The sequence below is a fragment of the Pristiophorus japonicus genome, chromosome 8 (genome assembly GCF_044704955.1).
Source record: "Pristiophorus japonicus isolate sPriJap1 chromosome 8, sPriJap1.hap1, whole genome shotgun sequence".
NCBI lineage: Eukaryota > Metazoa > Chordata > Chondrichthyes > Pristiophoridae > Pristiophorus > Pristiophorus japonicus.
Window position 1 is genome coordinate 229,012,584 of NC_091984.1, and position 17,156 is coordinate 229,029,739.

The 17,156-nt window shown below is 49.8% G+C and overlaps 1 protein-coding gene across 1 annotated transcript in view; it reads left to right on the top strand.

The window, feature by feature from the left end:
- wscd2 (WSC domain containing 2) overlaps nt 1–17,156 on the top strand; it is a 370,410-nt gene that overhangs the window by 305,465 nt on the left and 47,789 nt on the right. The window contains exon 7 of the mRNA XM_070888043.1: nt 13,607–13,807. Within this exon, the coding sequence (XP_070744144.1) occupies nt 13,607–13,807 (201 nt within the window). The remainder of the gene's footprint in view (nt 1–13,606; nt 13,808–17,156) is intronic.

The following is a 17,156-nucleotide window of genomic DNA, read 5'->3' on the forward strand; positions in this document are numbered from 1 at the left end:
TCTTTGCTCCCTGAAGTCCAAAGAGCGCAAGTACAGCAGCCAGTTGACACACAGCAAGGTCCCACACATAGCAAATGAGCAACTGAGCAGTTACTCTGTTTGTGGTGATATTGATTAGGGGAGAAATGTTTACCCGGAGACTGCGCTGCTCTTCAATGTCAAGCTCAACAGGCAGACTGGCCCCGGTTTAACATCGCATCTGTAATGTTCTGGCTGGAGAATGTACATAGGGAGTTTCCATTATACATTTAGATGCAATAATTTAGAAAGAAATGACCAAAATAAAGGTAGAGGGGCCGCAATTGCCCACCGCCCGAAACGAGTCCCATCGACTCTTCGGTGTGTTCCGGCAATGCATGGGGTTGCCAAATCAGAGATATTTCAGCACTGAGTGCTTTTTTTTTGTGGCGGGGCAGAACTGGCCTCACCATGGGGGTGGGGGGGGGGCAGAGTGACTGTCGCTGCAAGGCATCAGAGCTGCATTGATGACGTCATCGCGCTGACGCATCACAACAGCCCTCCCCATCAGTTAAAGGGGAAGTCCGCCACGAACCCCGCAGCCATTTTGTGGCAAACACTGGGCCACCAAGAGAGTGTTTCGGCTGGGCCAGCGACCCTGAACACTACCCTCGGGTGATTTGGCAACACCATCCTCAATGTTTAGCGTTTCACTCGCATCCCATTTAAAAGCAAACTCACTAAATGAGACTGGCCATTGACAAATATATGACAAGTGTTGCCTTCTTAAAGGGGAAATACCAGGTCAAAAAAAAAAATGGACTCATTTAACTTGAGATAACCAAACTGTCAATATTGAGGGGCCATGTGGGCTGGATCTTGTTCAGTATCCCATTGGCCATGGATAGCTTCCATGGTGCCTGTGGACAGAGCACACAAGCATTCCAAAGCCATTTATTTACGAAGGCACTGCCCCTTTAACTACTAGCTGCACCTTCTGTGCTTGTTCAATCCCGGTGTGGCATCATATAATCGCTACTTGATTAATCAGTTTAAGTCCCCGTACCTGAGGAAGGATATACTTTCCTTAGAGGGGGTGCAACGAAGGTTCACTCGACTGATTCCTGGGATGAGAGGGTTGTCCGATGAGGAGAGATGGAGTAGATTGGGCCTATAGCCTATAGAGTAGAATGGGAGTTCAGAGAAGAATGAAAGGCTATCCTATTGAAACATATAAGATAATGAGGGGGCTCGACATGATGGATGCAAAGAGGATGTTTCCACTCATAGGGGAAACTAAAACTAGGGGGCATAGTCTCAGAATAAGGGGCTGCCCATTTAAAATGGAGATGAGAAGGAATTTCTTCTCTCAGGGGGTTGTAAATCAATGTAATTCTCTGCCCCAGAGAGCTGTGGAGGCTGGGTCATTAAATATATTTAAGGCGGAGATAGACTGATTTTTGAGCGATAAGGGAATAAAGGGTTATGGGGAGTGGGCGGGGAAGTAGAGCTGAGTCCATGATTGGATCAGCCGCGATCTTATTGAATGGTGGAGCAGGCTCGAGGGGCCAAATGGCCTACTCCTGCTCCTATTCTGTTCTTATACTCTCTGTAGTATAGAAGAATTAGAGGTGATCTCATTGAAACATATAAGATTCTGAGAGGGCGTGACAGGGGAGATACTGAAGACTGTTTTCCCTGGATAGAGAGTCGAGAACCAGGGGTCACAGTTTCAGGATAAAGGGGTCGGCCATTTAGGACTGAGATGAGGAGAAATTTCTTCATAGAGCGCTGTGGATGCTCAGGCGTTGAGTATATTCAAAGCTGAGATCAATAGACTTTTGGATAAGTGAACCAAGGGATGTGGGATCGCACAGGAAAGTGGAGTTGAGGTTGAAAATCAGCCGTGATCTTACTGAATGGCTAGAGGGGCCGTATAAGAACATAAGAATTAGGAACAGGAGTCGGCCATCTAGCCCCTCGAGCCTGCTCCACCATTCAAAAAGATCATGGCTGATCTGGCTGTGGACTCAGCTCCACTTACCCACCCTCTCCCCGTAACCCTTAATTCCCTTATTGGTTAAAAATCTATCTATCTGTGATTTGAATACATTCAATGAGCTAGCCTCAACTGCTTCCTTGGGCAGAGAATTCCACAGATTCACAACCCTCTGGGAGAAGAAATTTCTTCTCAACTAGGTTTTAAATTGGCTCCCCCATATTTTGAGGCTGTGCCCCCTAGTTCTAGTCTCCCCGACCAGTGGAAACAACCTCTCTGCCTCTATCTTGTCTATCCCTTTCATGATTTTAAAGGTTTCTATAAGATCACCCCTCATCCTTCTGAACTCCAACGAGTAAAGACCCAGTCTACTCAATCTGTCATCATAAGGTAACCCCCTCATCTCCGGAATCAGCCGAGTGAATCGTCTCTGTACCCCCTCCAAAGCTAGTATATCCTTCCTTAAGTAAGGTGACCAAAACTGCATACAGTACTCCAGGTGCAGCCTCACCAATACCCTGTACAGTTGCAGCAGGACCTCCCTGCTTTTGTACTCCATTGCTCTTGCAATGAAGGCCAACATTCCATTCGCCTTCCCGATTACCTGCTGCACCTGCAAACTAACTTTTTTGGGATTCATGCACAAGGAGGACCTGCCGAAGGTCAGCCCGGAGGGCGCCGGAAATCTGGAAGCTCCGCTAAGCCTGGCGGAGCTGACCGGTGCCCTCGCCCGGCTCTCGAGGGGAAAATCCCCGGGGCTGGACGGGCTGACCGTGGAGTTCCACAGGGCGTTCTGGGACGTCCTGGGGAGCGACTACGCGCGGGTCCTGGGGGAAAGTCTGGCGACCGGGGAGATGCCCCTCTCTTGGCGCAGGGCAGTCATCGTCCTGCTGCCTAAGAAGGGCGATCTCCGCCTCCTTAAGAACTGGCGCCCGGTCTCCCTCCTCAGCACGGACTACAAAATCTTCGCCAGGGCGATGTCTGCTCGCCTTGGTGCCGTGCTAGACCACATGATCCACCCCGACCAGTCCTACACGGTCCCGGGCCGGACAATCCACGATAACATCCATCTGGTCCGGGACCTCATCCATTGTTCCCAGGAGGCTGGTCTGTCGGTCGCCTTCCTATCCCTCGACCAAGAGAAGGCGTTCGACAGGGTGGATCACGACTATCTGCTCGGAACTCTGCGCGCTTTCGGGTTCGGGACGCATTTCGTCGCCCGGATCCGACTTTTGTACGCCGCCGCGGAGTGTCTGATTAAGGTTAACGGGTCCTTGACGGCGCCCCTTCGCTTTAGGAGAGGGGTGCGCCAGGGATGCCCCATGTCCGGCCAGTTATATGCTGTTTGCGTGGAGCCTTTCCTGCGCCTCTTGCGGACGAGGTTGACGGGACTGGCTCTGCAAGGGCCGGGCGTGGAGGTCGTCCTCTCGGCTTACGCCGATGACGTGCTCCTCGCGGTAGAGGATCCCGCTGACCTGCGGAGGATGCGTGAGTGCCAGGAGATTTACTCGGCCGCGTCCTCCGCCAGGATCAACTGGGAGAAATGTTCCGGACTCCTGGTGGGTCAGTGGCGGGTGGACTCCCTGCCGGAGGAGCTCAGGCCTTTTGCCTGGAGCACGACCCATCTCCTCTATCTGGGAGTCTACCTTAGCCCCGACGAGGGAGCCTGGCCGGCGAACTGGCAGGAGCTGGAGGCCAAGGTCGCCGCTCGCCTAGGGCGCTGGACAGGACTGCTCCGAGTGCTGTCCTACAGGGGTCGAGCGCTAGTCATAAACCAGCTGGTGGCCGCAATGTTGTGGTACCGGCTGGTCACTTTGACCCCTCCCCCTGCGTTTGTCGCCAAGATACAGAAGAAGCTGGTGGACTTCTTCTGGAACAACAGGAAGCACTGGGTCTCTGCCGCGGTCCTGAGTCTCCCGCTTGAGGAGGGCGGTCAGTCGTTGGTGTGCGTCAGCGCCCAGCTCGCGACTTTCCGTCTTCAGACCCTGCAGAGATACCTTTACGTCGAGCCCCCTCCTAGGTGGTGTGCTCTGGCGAGGTATTTCTTCCGCCAGCAGCTCGACCTCAATTATGACACGCAGCTCCTGTTTGAGAACTTGGGGGATGCCAGGACCGCCCTCCGGGAGCTGCCTGTCTTTTACAGGGAACTCATCAGGGTCTGGAACAAAGTCTCCACCAAGCGCAGCTCTCCGCCGGCTGGAGTGGCGGCCGTCCTGCAGGAACCGCTGCTCGGGAATCCGTACCTCCACGGCCGAGGTTTTATGTGGCGGTCGGAAGAGAGGGCTGTGGCTGGTGAGGTGACCAGGGTCAGGGACCTGCTCGATGGCGGAGGAGCGGGCTGGATGGCGCCAGACACGCTGGCGCGGCGCCTAAATTCTGCCAACGTCTGCCACGCGGCCGATGCCATCGAGTCGCTAAAAACAGCTCTGGGCCCTGACTCCGTTAGGTGTATCGAGGAGGCTCAAGCACGTGGGGAGATCCCGTCCGAACTGACCCCCGTCCGGACGGAATTCCTCATCGGCGCCAAACCCCGGAACCTCCCTCGGGGGCCGGCGCCTCACAACTTGAGCCGCCTCGGGGAAATCCCCTCCGTGCCTTTCAGTTCCGCGCGGAGGGGTTTCCTGTACGGGCTGCTCCTGCACACCCTCAACTTTGCCATCCTCGCCGGCCATCCGGACACGCCATGGCGTACCATCTTGCCGTCCGGAGGAGGCGGGGGTCCCCGATGGAGGGCACTCTACGCAGGGGTCCTCCCACTATTCATCGGGGACTTGGCCTGGAGAGTGGTGCACGGAGCAGTGCCGTGCAATAAATTTTTAAGCCGGTTCACGGACTCCCAGGCCGCCTGCAATTTCTGCGGTCTGGAGGAGTCTGTGTTCCATGTTTTTATTGAGTGCACAAGGTTGCAGCCCCTGTTCCATTATTTGAAGGGGCTGCTCCTGAAATTCTGGCTGCACTTCAGTCCCACACTCCTGATCTTTGGGCACCCTGTGCAGAGGGGAGCGGGTAGGTCCGAAGGCCTCCTCGTAGGACTGCTCCTGGGCACGGCCAAGGGTGCCATCAGCCGGTCCAGGCAGCGGGCGGTCGAGGGGGTCGTTCAACCTGACTGCCTGCCTCTCTTCCGCTCTTACATCCGGTCCAGGGTGTCCTTGGAGATGGAGCACGCGGTGTCCACCGGTACGCTTGCGGCCTTCCGCGAGAGGTGGGCACCGGAGGGACTGGAGTGCATCATCACGCCCGGCAACCAAATTTTAATTTGATTTTACGTTTTTTAAGTTTAATTTGTCTTAATTGCCGGTGCTTTTAGTGTCCCCCTTCCCTTTTATAGGGGGCACTGGGGAAAATTGTGATTTTAGTGCCCAAAAAAAAAAAAAAAAAGAAAAACACAAAAAAAACCAAAAAAAAAGGGGGGGGAAAAAAAAAAAAAAGGGCCTTGTAAATGTCTGGAGTGTCACCCAGGTCGGGTGGCACCGTTTAATGTTTTTATGTTTTGCAGGTAAACTCAAAAGAGTTTCATGCACAAGGACCTAAAAGAGTTTCATGCACAAGGACCCCCAGGTCCCTCTGCACCGCAGCATGTTGTAATTTCTCCCCATTCAAATAATATTCCCTTTTACTGTTTTTTTTTCCAAGGTGGATGACCTCACATTTTCCGACATTGTATTCCATCTGCCAAACCTTAGCCCATTCGCTTAATCTATCTAAATTTCTTTGCAGCCTCTCTGTGTCCTCTACACAACCCGCTTTCCCACTAATCTTTGTGTCATCTGCAAATTTTGTTACACTACACTCTGTCCCCTCTTCCAGGTCATCTATGTATATTGTAAACAGTTATGGTCCCAGCACCGATCCCTGTGGCACACCACTAACCACCGATTTCCAACCTGAAAAGTATCTCGACTCTCTGCTTTCTGTTAACCAGCCAATTCTCCATCCATGCTAATACATTTCCTCTGACTCCGCGTACCTTTATCTTCTGCATTAACCTTTTGTATGGCACCTTATCGAATGCCTTTTGGAAATCTAAATACACCACATCCATCGGTACACCTCTATCCACCATGCTCGTTATATCCTCAAAGAATTCCAGTAAATTAGTTAAACATGATTTCTCCTTCATGAATCCATGTTGCGTCTGCTTGATTGCACTATTCCTATCTAGATGTCCCGCTATTTCTTCCTTCATGATAGCTTCAAGCATTTTCCCCACTACAGATGTTAAACTAACGGGCCTATAGTTACCTGCCTTTTGTCTGCCCCCTTTTTTAAACAGAGGCGTTACATTAGCTGCTTTCCAATCCACTGGTACCTCCCCAGAGAATTTTGGTAGATTATAACGAATGCATCTGCTATAACTTCTGCTGTCTCTTTTAATACCCTGGGATGCATTTCATCAGGACCAGGGGACTTGTCTACCTTGAGTTCCATTAGCCTGTCCAGCACTACCTCCCTAGTGATAGTGATTGTCTCAAGGTCCTCCCTTCCCACATTCCCGTGACCAGCAATTTTTGGCATGGTTTTTGTGTCTTCCACTGTGAAGACCGAAGCAAAATAATTGTTTAAGGTCTCAGCCATTTCCACATTTCCCATTACTAAATCCTCCTTCTCATCTTCCAAAGGACCAACATTTAGTCACTCTTTTCCATTTTATATATCGGTAAAAGCTTTTACTATCTGTTTTTATGTTTTTCGCAAGTTTACTTTCGTAATCTATCTTTCCTTTCTTTATTGCTTTCTTGTCATTCTTTGCTGTCGTTTAAAATTTTCCCAATCTTCTAGTTTCCCACTAACCTTGGCCACCTTATACGCATTGGTTTTTAATTTGATACTCTTCTTTATTTCCTTGGTTATCCACGGCTGATTATCCCTTCTCTTACCGCCCTTCTTTTTTACTGGAATATATTTTTGTTGAGCACTATGAAAGAGCTCCTTAAAAGTCCTCCACTGTTCCTCAATTGTGCCACCGTTTAGTCTGTGTTCCCAGTCTATTTTAGCTAACTCTGCCCTCATCGCACTGTAGTCCCCTTTGTTTAACCATAGTACTTCCTCACCCTTAATCTGTATTACAAATTCAATCATACTGTGATCACTCATTCCGAGAGGATCTTTTACTAGGAGATCGTTTATTATTCCTGTCTCATTACCAGGACCAGATCGAAGATAGCTTGCTCCCTTGTAGGTTCTGTAACATACTGTTCTAAGAAACAATCCCGTATACATTCTATGAATTCCTCCTCCAGGCTACCTCATGCGATTTGATTTGATCAATCGATATGTAGGTTAAAATCCCCCATGATTACTGCCATTCCTTTTTCCCATGCCTCTATTATTCCCACTGTGAAGTTATTATTTGGGAGCCTATAAACTACGCCCACCAGTGACTTTTCCCCCTTACTATCTCTAATCTCCACCCACAATGATTCAACATTTTGTTCATTAGAGCCAATATCATCTCTCACAACTGCCCTGATATCATCCTTTATTAACAGAGCTACCCCACCTCCTTTCCCTTCTTGTCTATCCTTCCGAATTGTCAGATACCCCTGTATGTTTAATTCCCAGTCTTGGCCACCCTGCAGCCACGTTTCTGTAACGGCCACCGAATCATACCCATTTGTAATGATTTGTGCTGTCAACTCATTTACTTTATGTCAAATGCTGCGTGCGTTTAGGTAGAGTGTTTTAATACTAGCTTTTAAACCATGATTTTTAGTTTTGACCCCTCCTGCAGCCCCTTTATATTCATACATATTGTCCCTTCACCTAGTGGTTTACACTTACCCCAGTGCTGCTCTGCTCTGTTGCCTCCTGCCTTTTGCTTTCTTTCTTGGGGTCCTGTTCATCTGAGCTCTCACCCTCTCTAACTAGCTCAGAGCCCACTACTGGGTTCCGAATACTCCTCGCATTGAGGCACCGAGCTTTCAGGCTTGCATTTTTATTACACTTTGACCCTTTAGAATTTTGCTGTCCATTGGCCCTTTTTGTTTTTTGTCTTGGGTTTCTCTGCCCTCCACTTTTACTCATCTCCTTTCTGTCTTTTGCTTCTGTCTCCATTTTGTTTCCCTCTGTCTCCCTGCATTGGTTCCCATCCCCCTGCCATATTAGTTTAACTCCTCCCCAACAGCACTAGCAAACATTCCCCCTAGGACATTGGTTCCGGTCCTGCCCAGGTGCAGACCATCCGGTTTGTACTGCTCCCACCTCCCCCAGAACCAGTTCCAATGCCCCAGGAATTTGAATCCCTCCCTGCTGCACCACTGCTCAAGCCACGTATTCATCTGTGCTATCCTGTGATTCCTACTCTGACTAGCACGTGGCACTGGTAGCAATCCCGAGATTACTACTTTTGAGGTCCTACTTTTTAATTTATCTCCTAGCTCCTTAAATTCGTCTCGTAGGACCTCATCCCTTTTTTTATCGATGTCATTAGTACCAATGTGTACCACGACAACTGGCTGTTCTCCCTCCCTTTTCAGAATGTCCTCCACCCGATCCGAGACATCCTTGACCCTTGCACCAGGGAGGCAACATACCATCCTGGAGTCTCGGTTGCGACCGCAGAAAAGCCTATCTATTCCCCTTACAATTGAATCCCCTATCACTATCGCTCTTCCACTCTTTTTCCTGCCCTCCTGTGCAACAGAGCCAGCCACGGTGCCATGAACTTGGCTGCTGCTGCCCTCCTCTGATGAGTCATCCCCCTCAACAGTACTCAAAGCAGTGTATCTGTTTTGCAGGGGGATGACCGCAGGGGACCCCTGCACTACCTTCCTTGCACTGCTCTTCCTGCTGGTCTTCCATTCCCTAGCTGGCTGTGGATCCTTCACCTGCGGTAAGACCAACTCACTACACGTGCTACTCACGTCATTCTCAGCATCGTGGATGCTCCAGAGTAAATCCACCCTCAGCTCCAATTCCGCAACGCGGACCGTCAGGAGCTGGAGGCGGATACACTTCCCACACACGTAGTCATCAGGGACACTGGAAGGCCTACTCCTGCTCCTAATCTTAATGTTGTAATCTTGTTTAGTCCCTTTTTAGTGTTTAACGGCATCGCCTATTATACGCCTTTTTCCTTTAAACAAGTGTTGCAGCTAAAATTTAAAAAATAAATCTGATCATTCATTAAATGATTATGGTTCTCCATTATCTCTCGTTAAAAAAGTGTTCATTGTGGGTGCAAAATAGTTATTTTTTTATATAGAGAAATTAAAAATGAGTAGGAGTGTTTTATGGTACAACACAACTAAAGTACTGCTATCATAAAACACCAAAGGAGGTCTGAGGAGTTTATACTGTTATTAGGATAGTGAAATATTTCAATTGTGCTGCACCGTAAAGTAATATATTTTACAAGTCCAGATGACTTGATGGTTTCAAAGTTAGGCAGCTGCATACAAACTCTTAAATACAGTTTCGTTATGTACATAATGAGCCGTGTTTTATCGCAATCTTCTTCTGGCTTCTCATCCAGAATGTCATAAAACTGACAAAGACACACATACCTACAAGCTGATTTAAAAAAATATTATCCCTGAAATTCCAGTCGGAGGCTTCTTCCGGACAAATGCCTCCGACCGGAGAATTTTTCCGAAAGTACCCGGTGGGTCAGGGAGGAGCGTGGGATTCCGGTGGGGAGACCTTCTCTTCCCGCGCTGCGGAGCGCGCTCCCGTCCTCAGGTTCCCACGGAGACGGTACAGTCACGTGTGACTGCTCAGCCAATCAGGTACAGTATTCCACAGCTTTCTCATTAATAGCAACGGGAGCTCCGTATCTACCAGTTCTCATTGTTATTAATGAGAAAACAAACAAACACACTAAACACCATAATAAAAAATAAAAAAACACATCTCACATAATTAAAATTAATTGAAATTAAAGTTAATAAATGTCTTAGAAAAAAAAATATTTTTCCAATTTTTTAAAACGTTTTGTAATTAGGGTTAAAAATAAACTTACCTTAGTGGGCACGGTTTTTTACAATAAAATGAGTTTTGTTAATTTAATTTGATTATTTTTGTGTATTTTAAAACTCTTACGCCTGTAAAAAATAGGCTATGCCCCTGCTTTTATCAGGCGCAAGAGTTTTGAGGACATTTGCTGGGCAAGATATGGGTAAATCCCGCAATCTTGCCCTTGCAAATGTCCTCGCTACCGAAATACGGAAGATCTCTCCAGCTCCAGCTTGACAGATCGGAAAAGCCGGTTTTCAGCACATGCACATTGTGCGCTGAAAACCAACTTTTGCGATGCCTTCTCAAGTCCATACACACTCCGTACACACTCTGTACACACTCCGTACACACTCTGTACACACTCCGTACAGACCCGGGGAGGCCGCGATTTCCAGGCCATTAATTCCTGGGATGTTGGCGTCGCTGGCAAGGCCGGCATTTATTGCCCATCTCTAATTGCCCTTGAGAAGGTGGTGGTGAGCCGCCTTCTTAAACCGCTGCAGTCCGTGTGGTGAAGGTGCTCCCACAGTGCTGTTAGGGAGGGAGTTCGAGGATTTTGACCCAGTGACGATGAAGGAACAGCGACATATTTCCAAGTCAGGATGGTGTGTGACTCGGAAGGGAACGTGGAGGTGGTGGTGTTCCCATGCACCTGCTGCCCTTGTCCTTCTAGGTGGTAGAGGTCGCGGGTTTGGGAGGTGCTGCCAAAGAAGCCTTGGCGAGTTGCTGCAGTGCATCTTGTAGATGGTACACACTGCAGCCACGGTGCGCCGGTGGTGGAGGGAGTGAATGTGGAAGGTGATGGGTGGGGAGCCAATCAAGCGGGCTGCTTTGTCCTGGATGGTGTCGAGCTTCTTGAGTGTTGTTGGAGCTGCACTCATCCAGGCAAGTGGAGAGTATTCCATCGCACTCCTGACTTGTGCCTTAGAGATGGTTAGGAGATGAGTCACTCGCCGCAGAATACCCAGCCTCTGACCCGCTCTTGTAGGTTAGATTATATCTGTCTCGTCAACAGAGAATTTCCATCAGTGATCATTATAAGATGGAGGAATTGTGGTTCCTTGTTGTTACCTCACCTCGTGTACCCGCGTTTTAACCAAATCTCGATTGCTGGGATGAAAGAAAGAACAAAAAGCAAAGGGCTTGCATTTGTATAGCACCTTATCACATCTCTCAGTTGACCAGATAATCTTTCGGTGATGTGAGCTGAGGGATACATGTTGGCCAGGACACTGAGAGAACTTCCTTGTTCTTCTTCGAATAGTGTCACGGCATCTGTTATGTTCATCTGAACATGCAGGTGGGGCATCGGCTTAACATCTCATCTGAAAAAATGGCAACGCCGATATTGTACCCCTCCTTCAGTGCAGCTTGAACCTAGAATGTTCTGATTCAGAGGTGAGACTGCTGTGTCTGAGGAGATGGAAAGGGTTGGCTCAGTGTAGAAATACACTGGCTAGTGTGGAACTGAGCCGTACGGACCACGCAAATCGTCGGTTTGATGCCTGGTCCGTGCTGAGTTGTAGAGTCAGAGGGGCCGAAATTCACCTGCGCCTGAAACAGCGCGAATCTACTGTTTTCAAAGTCTTCTGGCCACCGTAATGGAGCCAGGGAAATTCAGCTCCTCCGATCATATTGTTGAAGCGGGGCGGAAGTGGCCTCTTCGTGGTTGGCGGCAGTGGGGGCTGAGCGGAGTGGGCGTCACTCGCTGGGCAGAAGTGGGAGCGGGGCGGAATCTCTGCCGTTGTCAGTCATCAGTGCCGCACCGATGATGTCAGTTGAAGGGGAGGGCCACTGTGAGCTCGGCATCTTTTTCAGTTAGGTCCACTGGGCCACCAGGCAGGGTTTCGGCCGGGCCCAGCGACCTGGCACCCAAGAGAGGGGGCAGGGGGGGGCTGCCTGCTGGTGGCCCGGCTGAACCGAGGGGCAATAATTGTCGGGTCGACCTGACAGTCGGCCGACAAAAAAAATAAAATGGCGTCGCCGTCAGCGCTACCTCCCCTTTAAGGGCAGCCGTGCCCCCCCCCCCCCGACCGACAAGGAGCGCACTGAGACACAAAACGCTGTCGGGGCCCAGCGAGCCGGGGCTGGGAGACTTTTGCAGGTGAAGTTTCCTCCCGGGGCAGCTCCGCTGCGATGCGCACTCCGATGACGTCCGTAAGATGCATCTGCCGGAGTGGGACGGATCATCACACCACAGCAAAAAGCCCCGCGGTGAACTTAGTGAGCGTCGGCCATTCGGCACCGCCCCATGGCCGCTGCCCTCAGCCGGCCAGAGGCCTCATTGGGAGGCTGACTTTGGGCCCCATAGAATCATAGTCATTGCGGCACAGAAGGAGGCCATTTCCCCATCGAGTCCATGCCGGCTCTCTGTAGAGCAATCCCAGTCAGTCCCATTCCCCCTGCTCTATCCCCGGAGCCCTGCAAGTTCATTTCCCTCAAGTGCCTATCCAATTTCCTTTTGAGATCATTGATCGTCTCCGCTTCCACCATCCTCATCAGCAGCGAGTTCCAGGTCATTACCACTCGCTGCGTCAAAAAGATCTTCCCCTCTGTATCTCTTGCCCAAAATCTTAAATCTGTGTCCCCTAGTCCTTGTACCATCAACTAATGAGAACAGCCTTTCTCTGTCCACCTGATCCAAACCCGTCATAATCTTGTACACCTCTATCAAATCTCCCCTCAGCCTCCTTTACTCCAAGGAGAACAACCCCAGCTTCTCCACCCTAATCTTGTGAATAAAATCCCTCATCCCTGGAACCATTCTGGCAAATCTCCTCTGCACTCTCTCAAGGACCTTCAGATCCTTCCTAAAGTGTGGCGACCAGAACTGGATGCAATACTCCACTTGTGACCTGACCAGAGCTTTATACTCAATACCTCTAATTGTGAAGCCATATGCTTTGCTGACAACTCTCTCGATATGTCGGAGAAGTGAGTTGATCTCAGCTAAGTAGAGCCACAACAGCTAGGCTCAGCACCCTTGGTGGGGTCGAGTAGGGTTGAGAGCGATCACAGGTTCAGCAACTCCAGCTGGAAAGAGCAAATGGGCTTCGATGCGATGCCCCCGTGATCAAATAGCTGTGTGGCACTCACTGTCTAGGCTCTCATGTGAAGAGTGGCCGCTTGGGCTGAGTGGCACTGGCACCTGTGAATCAGTGCCCCAGTGTGACTCAGAGCCTTCGGGAGATGCGCTGGATAACCATGAGTCAAGAACATAAGAAATAGGAGCAGGAGTAGGCCATACATCCCCTCGAGCCTGCTCCGCCATTTAATAAGATCGTGGCTGATTCCGATCATGGACACAGCTCCACTTCCCCGCCCGCTCCCCATAACCCCTTATTCCCTTATCGGCAAAGAAACTGTCTATCTCTGTCTTAAATTTATTCAATGACCCGGCTTCCACAGCTCTCTGAGGCAGCGAATTCCACAGATTTACAACCCTCTGAGAGAAGGCCCTGAACCTGTGGGCCGAGAGAGTTTTGCTGAACGACCTTTTGATGCTCTCACTTTCCTTTGCTCGACATACAGCATTAACTTTCGGATCAAATATTATAACCACACCAGACTGCCGTCAAAAGGAGACATTCGGTGTCCGCCGTGTTCAGCTGCAGATTGTTGACATCGATTTTCTGTTTTCTGTTTCCCCCCCCCACCCCCCCAACCCCCAACCCCACCCCCGCTCCCCTTTAGGCTTTAAGGGAGAGAGAGACCACTGGAAAAGTGGGCGATCGGTTTGCATAAAGACACATGAGAGTGGCAAGAAAGAAATCGAATCGTTCGACGCAGCCATCCTGCTCATTCGGAACCCTTACAAAGCACTCATGGCCGAATTCAACCGGAAATATGGAGGACACATTGGCTTTGCTTCTGAAGCTCACTGGAAGGGAAAAGGTATGATGTCGAGTGTTGCTTTTTTTTTTGCTTGTCCTAAGACCGAACACCAACAGTGGAGAGGATTGGAGTGACGACTCCATCTTATTGTCCTGGCTGTTGGATAAACCCAGGCGGAGGGTGAGGGCCAATAGAGCGGGACCACTGGTGTAATATATATAGCTCCACCCAGTGGGCTACTGTGCCATTGCAGCCAGTGCTAGTTACAAGAATAAACAGTTCGGGTCACCTGACTGGGCTTCCTGCAGTTATCAGCCATCTTACAGCCTGTGTGTTTGTGATGTTGTGCCAATAACATAACATTGGCGACGAGGGTGGGATAATTGGATAACCTCGCTGAAATTTGCAAGAGTAAAAGAGAACAACAACGACTACTTGCGTTTATACAGCGCCTTTAACATAGTAAAATATCCCAAGGCACTGAGTCACATAAGGAAATATTAGGACAGGTGAAGTAGATTTTAAGGAGCATCTTAAAGGAGGAAAGAGAAAGAGGTAGAGAGGCGAAGAGGTTTGGGGAGGGAATTCCAGAGCTTAGGGCCTGGGCAGCGGAAGGCACGGCCGCCAATGGTGGTGCGATGAAAATCGGGGATACTCAAGAGGCCAGAATTGGAGAAGTGCAGAGGTCTCGGAGGGTTGTAGGGCTGGAAGAGGTTCCACAGATAGGGAGGGGCAAGGCCAAGGAGGGATTTGAACACACTGTAAAATCAAGGCGTTGCCAGACCGGGAGCCGAGGTAAGTCAGGAAGCAATGAGGGCATGAGACCAAGTTTGGAGTTTAGAAGTCTGAAGGGTTAGTGAGGCCCCGCCCCTCTTGGGCCAGTAACGTGATTGGCGCAGAGGCAGGAAATGGGAAGCTTTGGCTCTTCCCCTGGGAAACCAGCGCAACGTCCGTTATCTCCTGGAGTCACTCAGTATTTATTGATTAGATACTTGAGTTCCTGCTGCGACAGAGAATTACACCGAGGGTAAAAATCACGCTGTTTAAAAGTAAAATTTCAGTTCTCCTGTTGCTTCAACCCCTCCAGTATAACGTTAAGACCAACTATTCAGGTTACAGCATTGGAAAAGCGAGCCCTCTCCCAGCACTCCGCTCCTCCAGCTTTGAAGTGATCTCTGTGTGACCCCGTGGACCATCAGAATATAATTAGCATTTAATTAAGGTAATTGAAGCTTGTGTCCGTGTTCAGTGTGTGACTACTCAGCAGATATTTAAAAACTCAGGGTGTTACTGAGTAAGATTAGCATATTTTGATTACATCTCTGTAAATATAGATTTTAATATATCGTTGGTTAAGGGTCAATATTAAAACTTCTAATTAGTGTATAATGTCACTGGAAATTCATGTGAGCTTACAGCTCCCCTCACTCCTCCCCCACAAAAGTTTGAGACTATAGTCCGAGAGCCTGCTTTTTTTCTGTCTTTTTCAAACGGTTATATTTTTTGACATCATCTTCAGCCTGCACCAAGAACTCTGTTCCCTTGCCACCGATTCAATATCTCTTCCCAGCCACTGTCTCAGGTTGAGCCAGACCGCGCTCAGCCGTAGCCTACTGTTCGACCCCGAGCTGAACTTCCCACCCCACGCCCTCCCCATCACAAAGACTGTCTGGTGGCAACTCTTGTTATCCGCCTCCGCAAGAGGCAACAGTGGCCTTTCTCCCGACGCCAGCCTGGCTCCCAGACGTCAGTATTCGCTCCAATCAAGCTGCCTGGTGTCTACGCGGAGCTCCTTCGTGGCAAACGAGCCAAAGGTGGGCAGCGGAAACGTTACAAGGACACCCCTCAAAGCCTCCCTGGTGAAGTGCGACATCACCACTGACCCCTGGGAGACCCTGGCCGAAGACCGCCCGAGGTGGAGAAAGTGCATCCGGGAGGGCGTTGAGCTCTTCGAATCTCAACGCTGCGAGCGCGAAGAGGTCACGCGCAGGCAGCGGAAGGAGCGTGCGGTAAATCAGTCCCACCGCCCCGCCCCCCCCCGACAAATATCTGTCCCACCTGTGACAGGGTCAGTGGCTCAAGTCTTCCTTGATTCCAAGGGACTGCCTATGATGATGATGATGTCTACCTGCAAGCTTGCATGGGTCGGGTAGGTTGGGGCAGATTATCGATCCATAGAAGCATAGAGAATGGTTACAGCACGGAAGGAGGCCATTCGGCCTGTCGAGCCCGTGCCGGCTCTCTGCAAGAGCACCTCAGCCAGTCCCACTCCCCCACCCTTTCCCCGTAGCCCTGCACATTATTTTCCTTCAGGTACTTATCCAACTCCCTTTTGAAAGCAGTGATTGAGTCTGCCTCCACCATCCTTTCAGGCAGCACATTCCAGATCCTAACCACTCGCTGCGTAAAAACGTTTTTTCTTACGTCGCCTTTGGTTCTTTTGCTAAATACCTTAAATCTGCGTCCTCTGGTTCTCGACCCTTCGGCCAATGGGAACAGTTTCTATCTACTTTGTCCAGACCCCCCTCATGATTTTGAACAGCTCCATCAAATTTCCTCTCAATCTTCTCTGCTCCAAGGAGAACAACCCCAGCTTCTCCAGTCTATCCACGTAACTGAAGTCCCTCATCCCGGGAATCATTCTCGGAAATCTTTTCTGCACCCTCTCTATAGGCCTTCACATCCTTCCTAAAGTGCGGTGCCCAGAATTGGACACAATACTCCAGTTGGGGCCGAACCAGAGTTTTATACAGGTTCTTCATAATATCCACACTTTTGTATGTTATGTTGTGAGAGTAATGTATTTGCTTCATGGGTTCTTTGCTTAAGAATTCATAGCAACACGTTGCTATTAAGAACTAGTTGGTTCATTAACAAAGGTTTAACAATCACACTGTACACGACCAGTTCATCCACCAGGCTCACAACTACATACCTCATCGTGGATGCCCTGAACCCAACTGGCTGGGGTTTTATTGAGTCTTGTGAACATCACTTGACTGGCTAAGCCACTCCCAACTCAACAGCTCTACAACTATTTTAAGTAGAACAATGATCAAGTGCCCCCTGATTGAAGGGGGGTGGGGGGGGGGGGTGGGGAGCTGTGGTCACATTCCAGAAGTTTTCATTCAAGTGCCCCCTTGTTTTTTTTTGAGGGCACCAAAAACACAAATTAACAATTCAACATAAAGGGAACCTTTGTCAAATCAAATCAAATTATATCAAATTGAAATTCTGTTCCCGGTTGAAATGATGCACTCCAGTCCCTCCGGCGCCCACCTCTCACGGAAGGCCGCGAGCGTACTGGTGGACACCACGTGCTCCATCTCCAGGGACACCTGGGCTCGGAGAAGCAGGCAGTCGGGCTGAACGACCTCCTTGACCGCTCGCTACCTGGAGTGGTTGATGG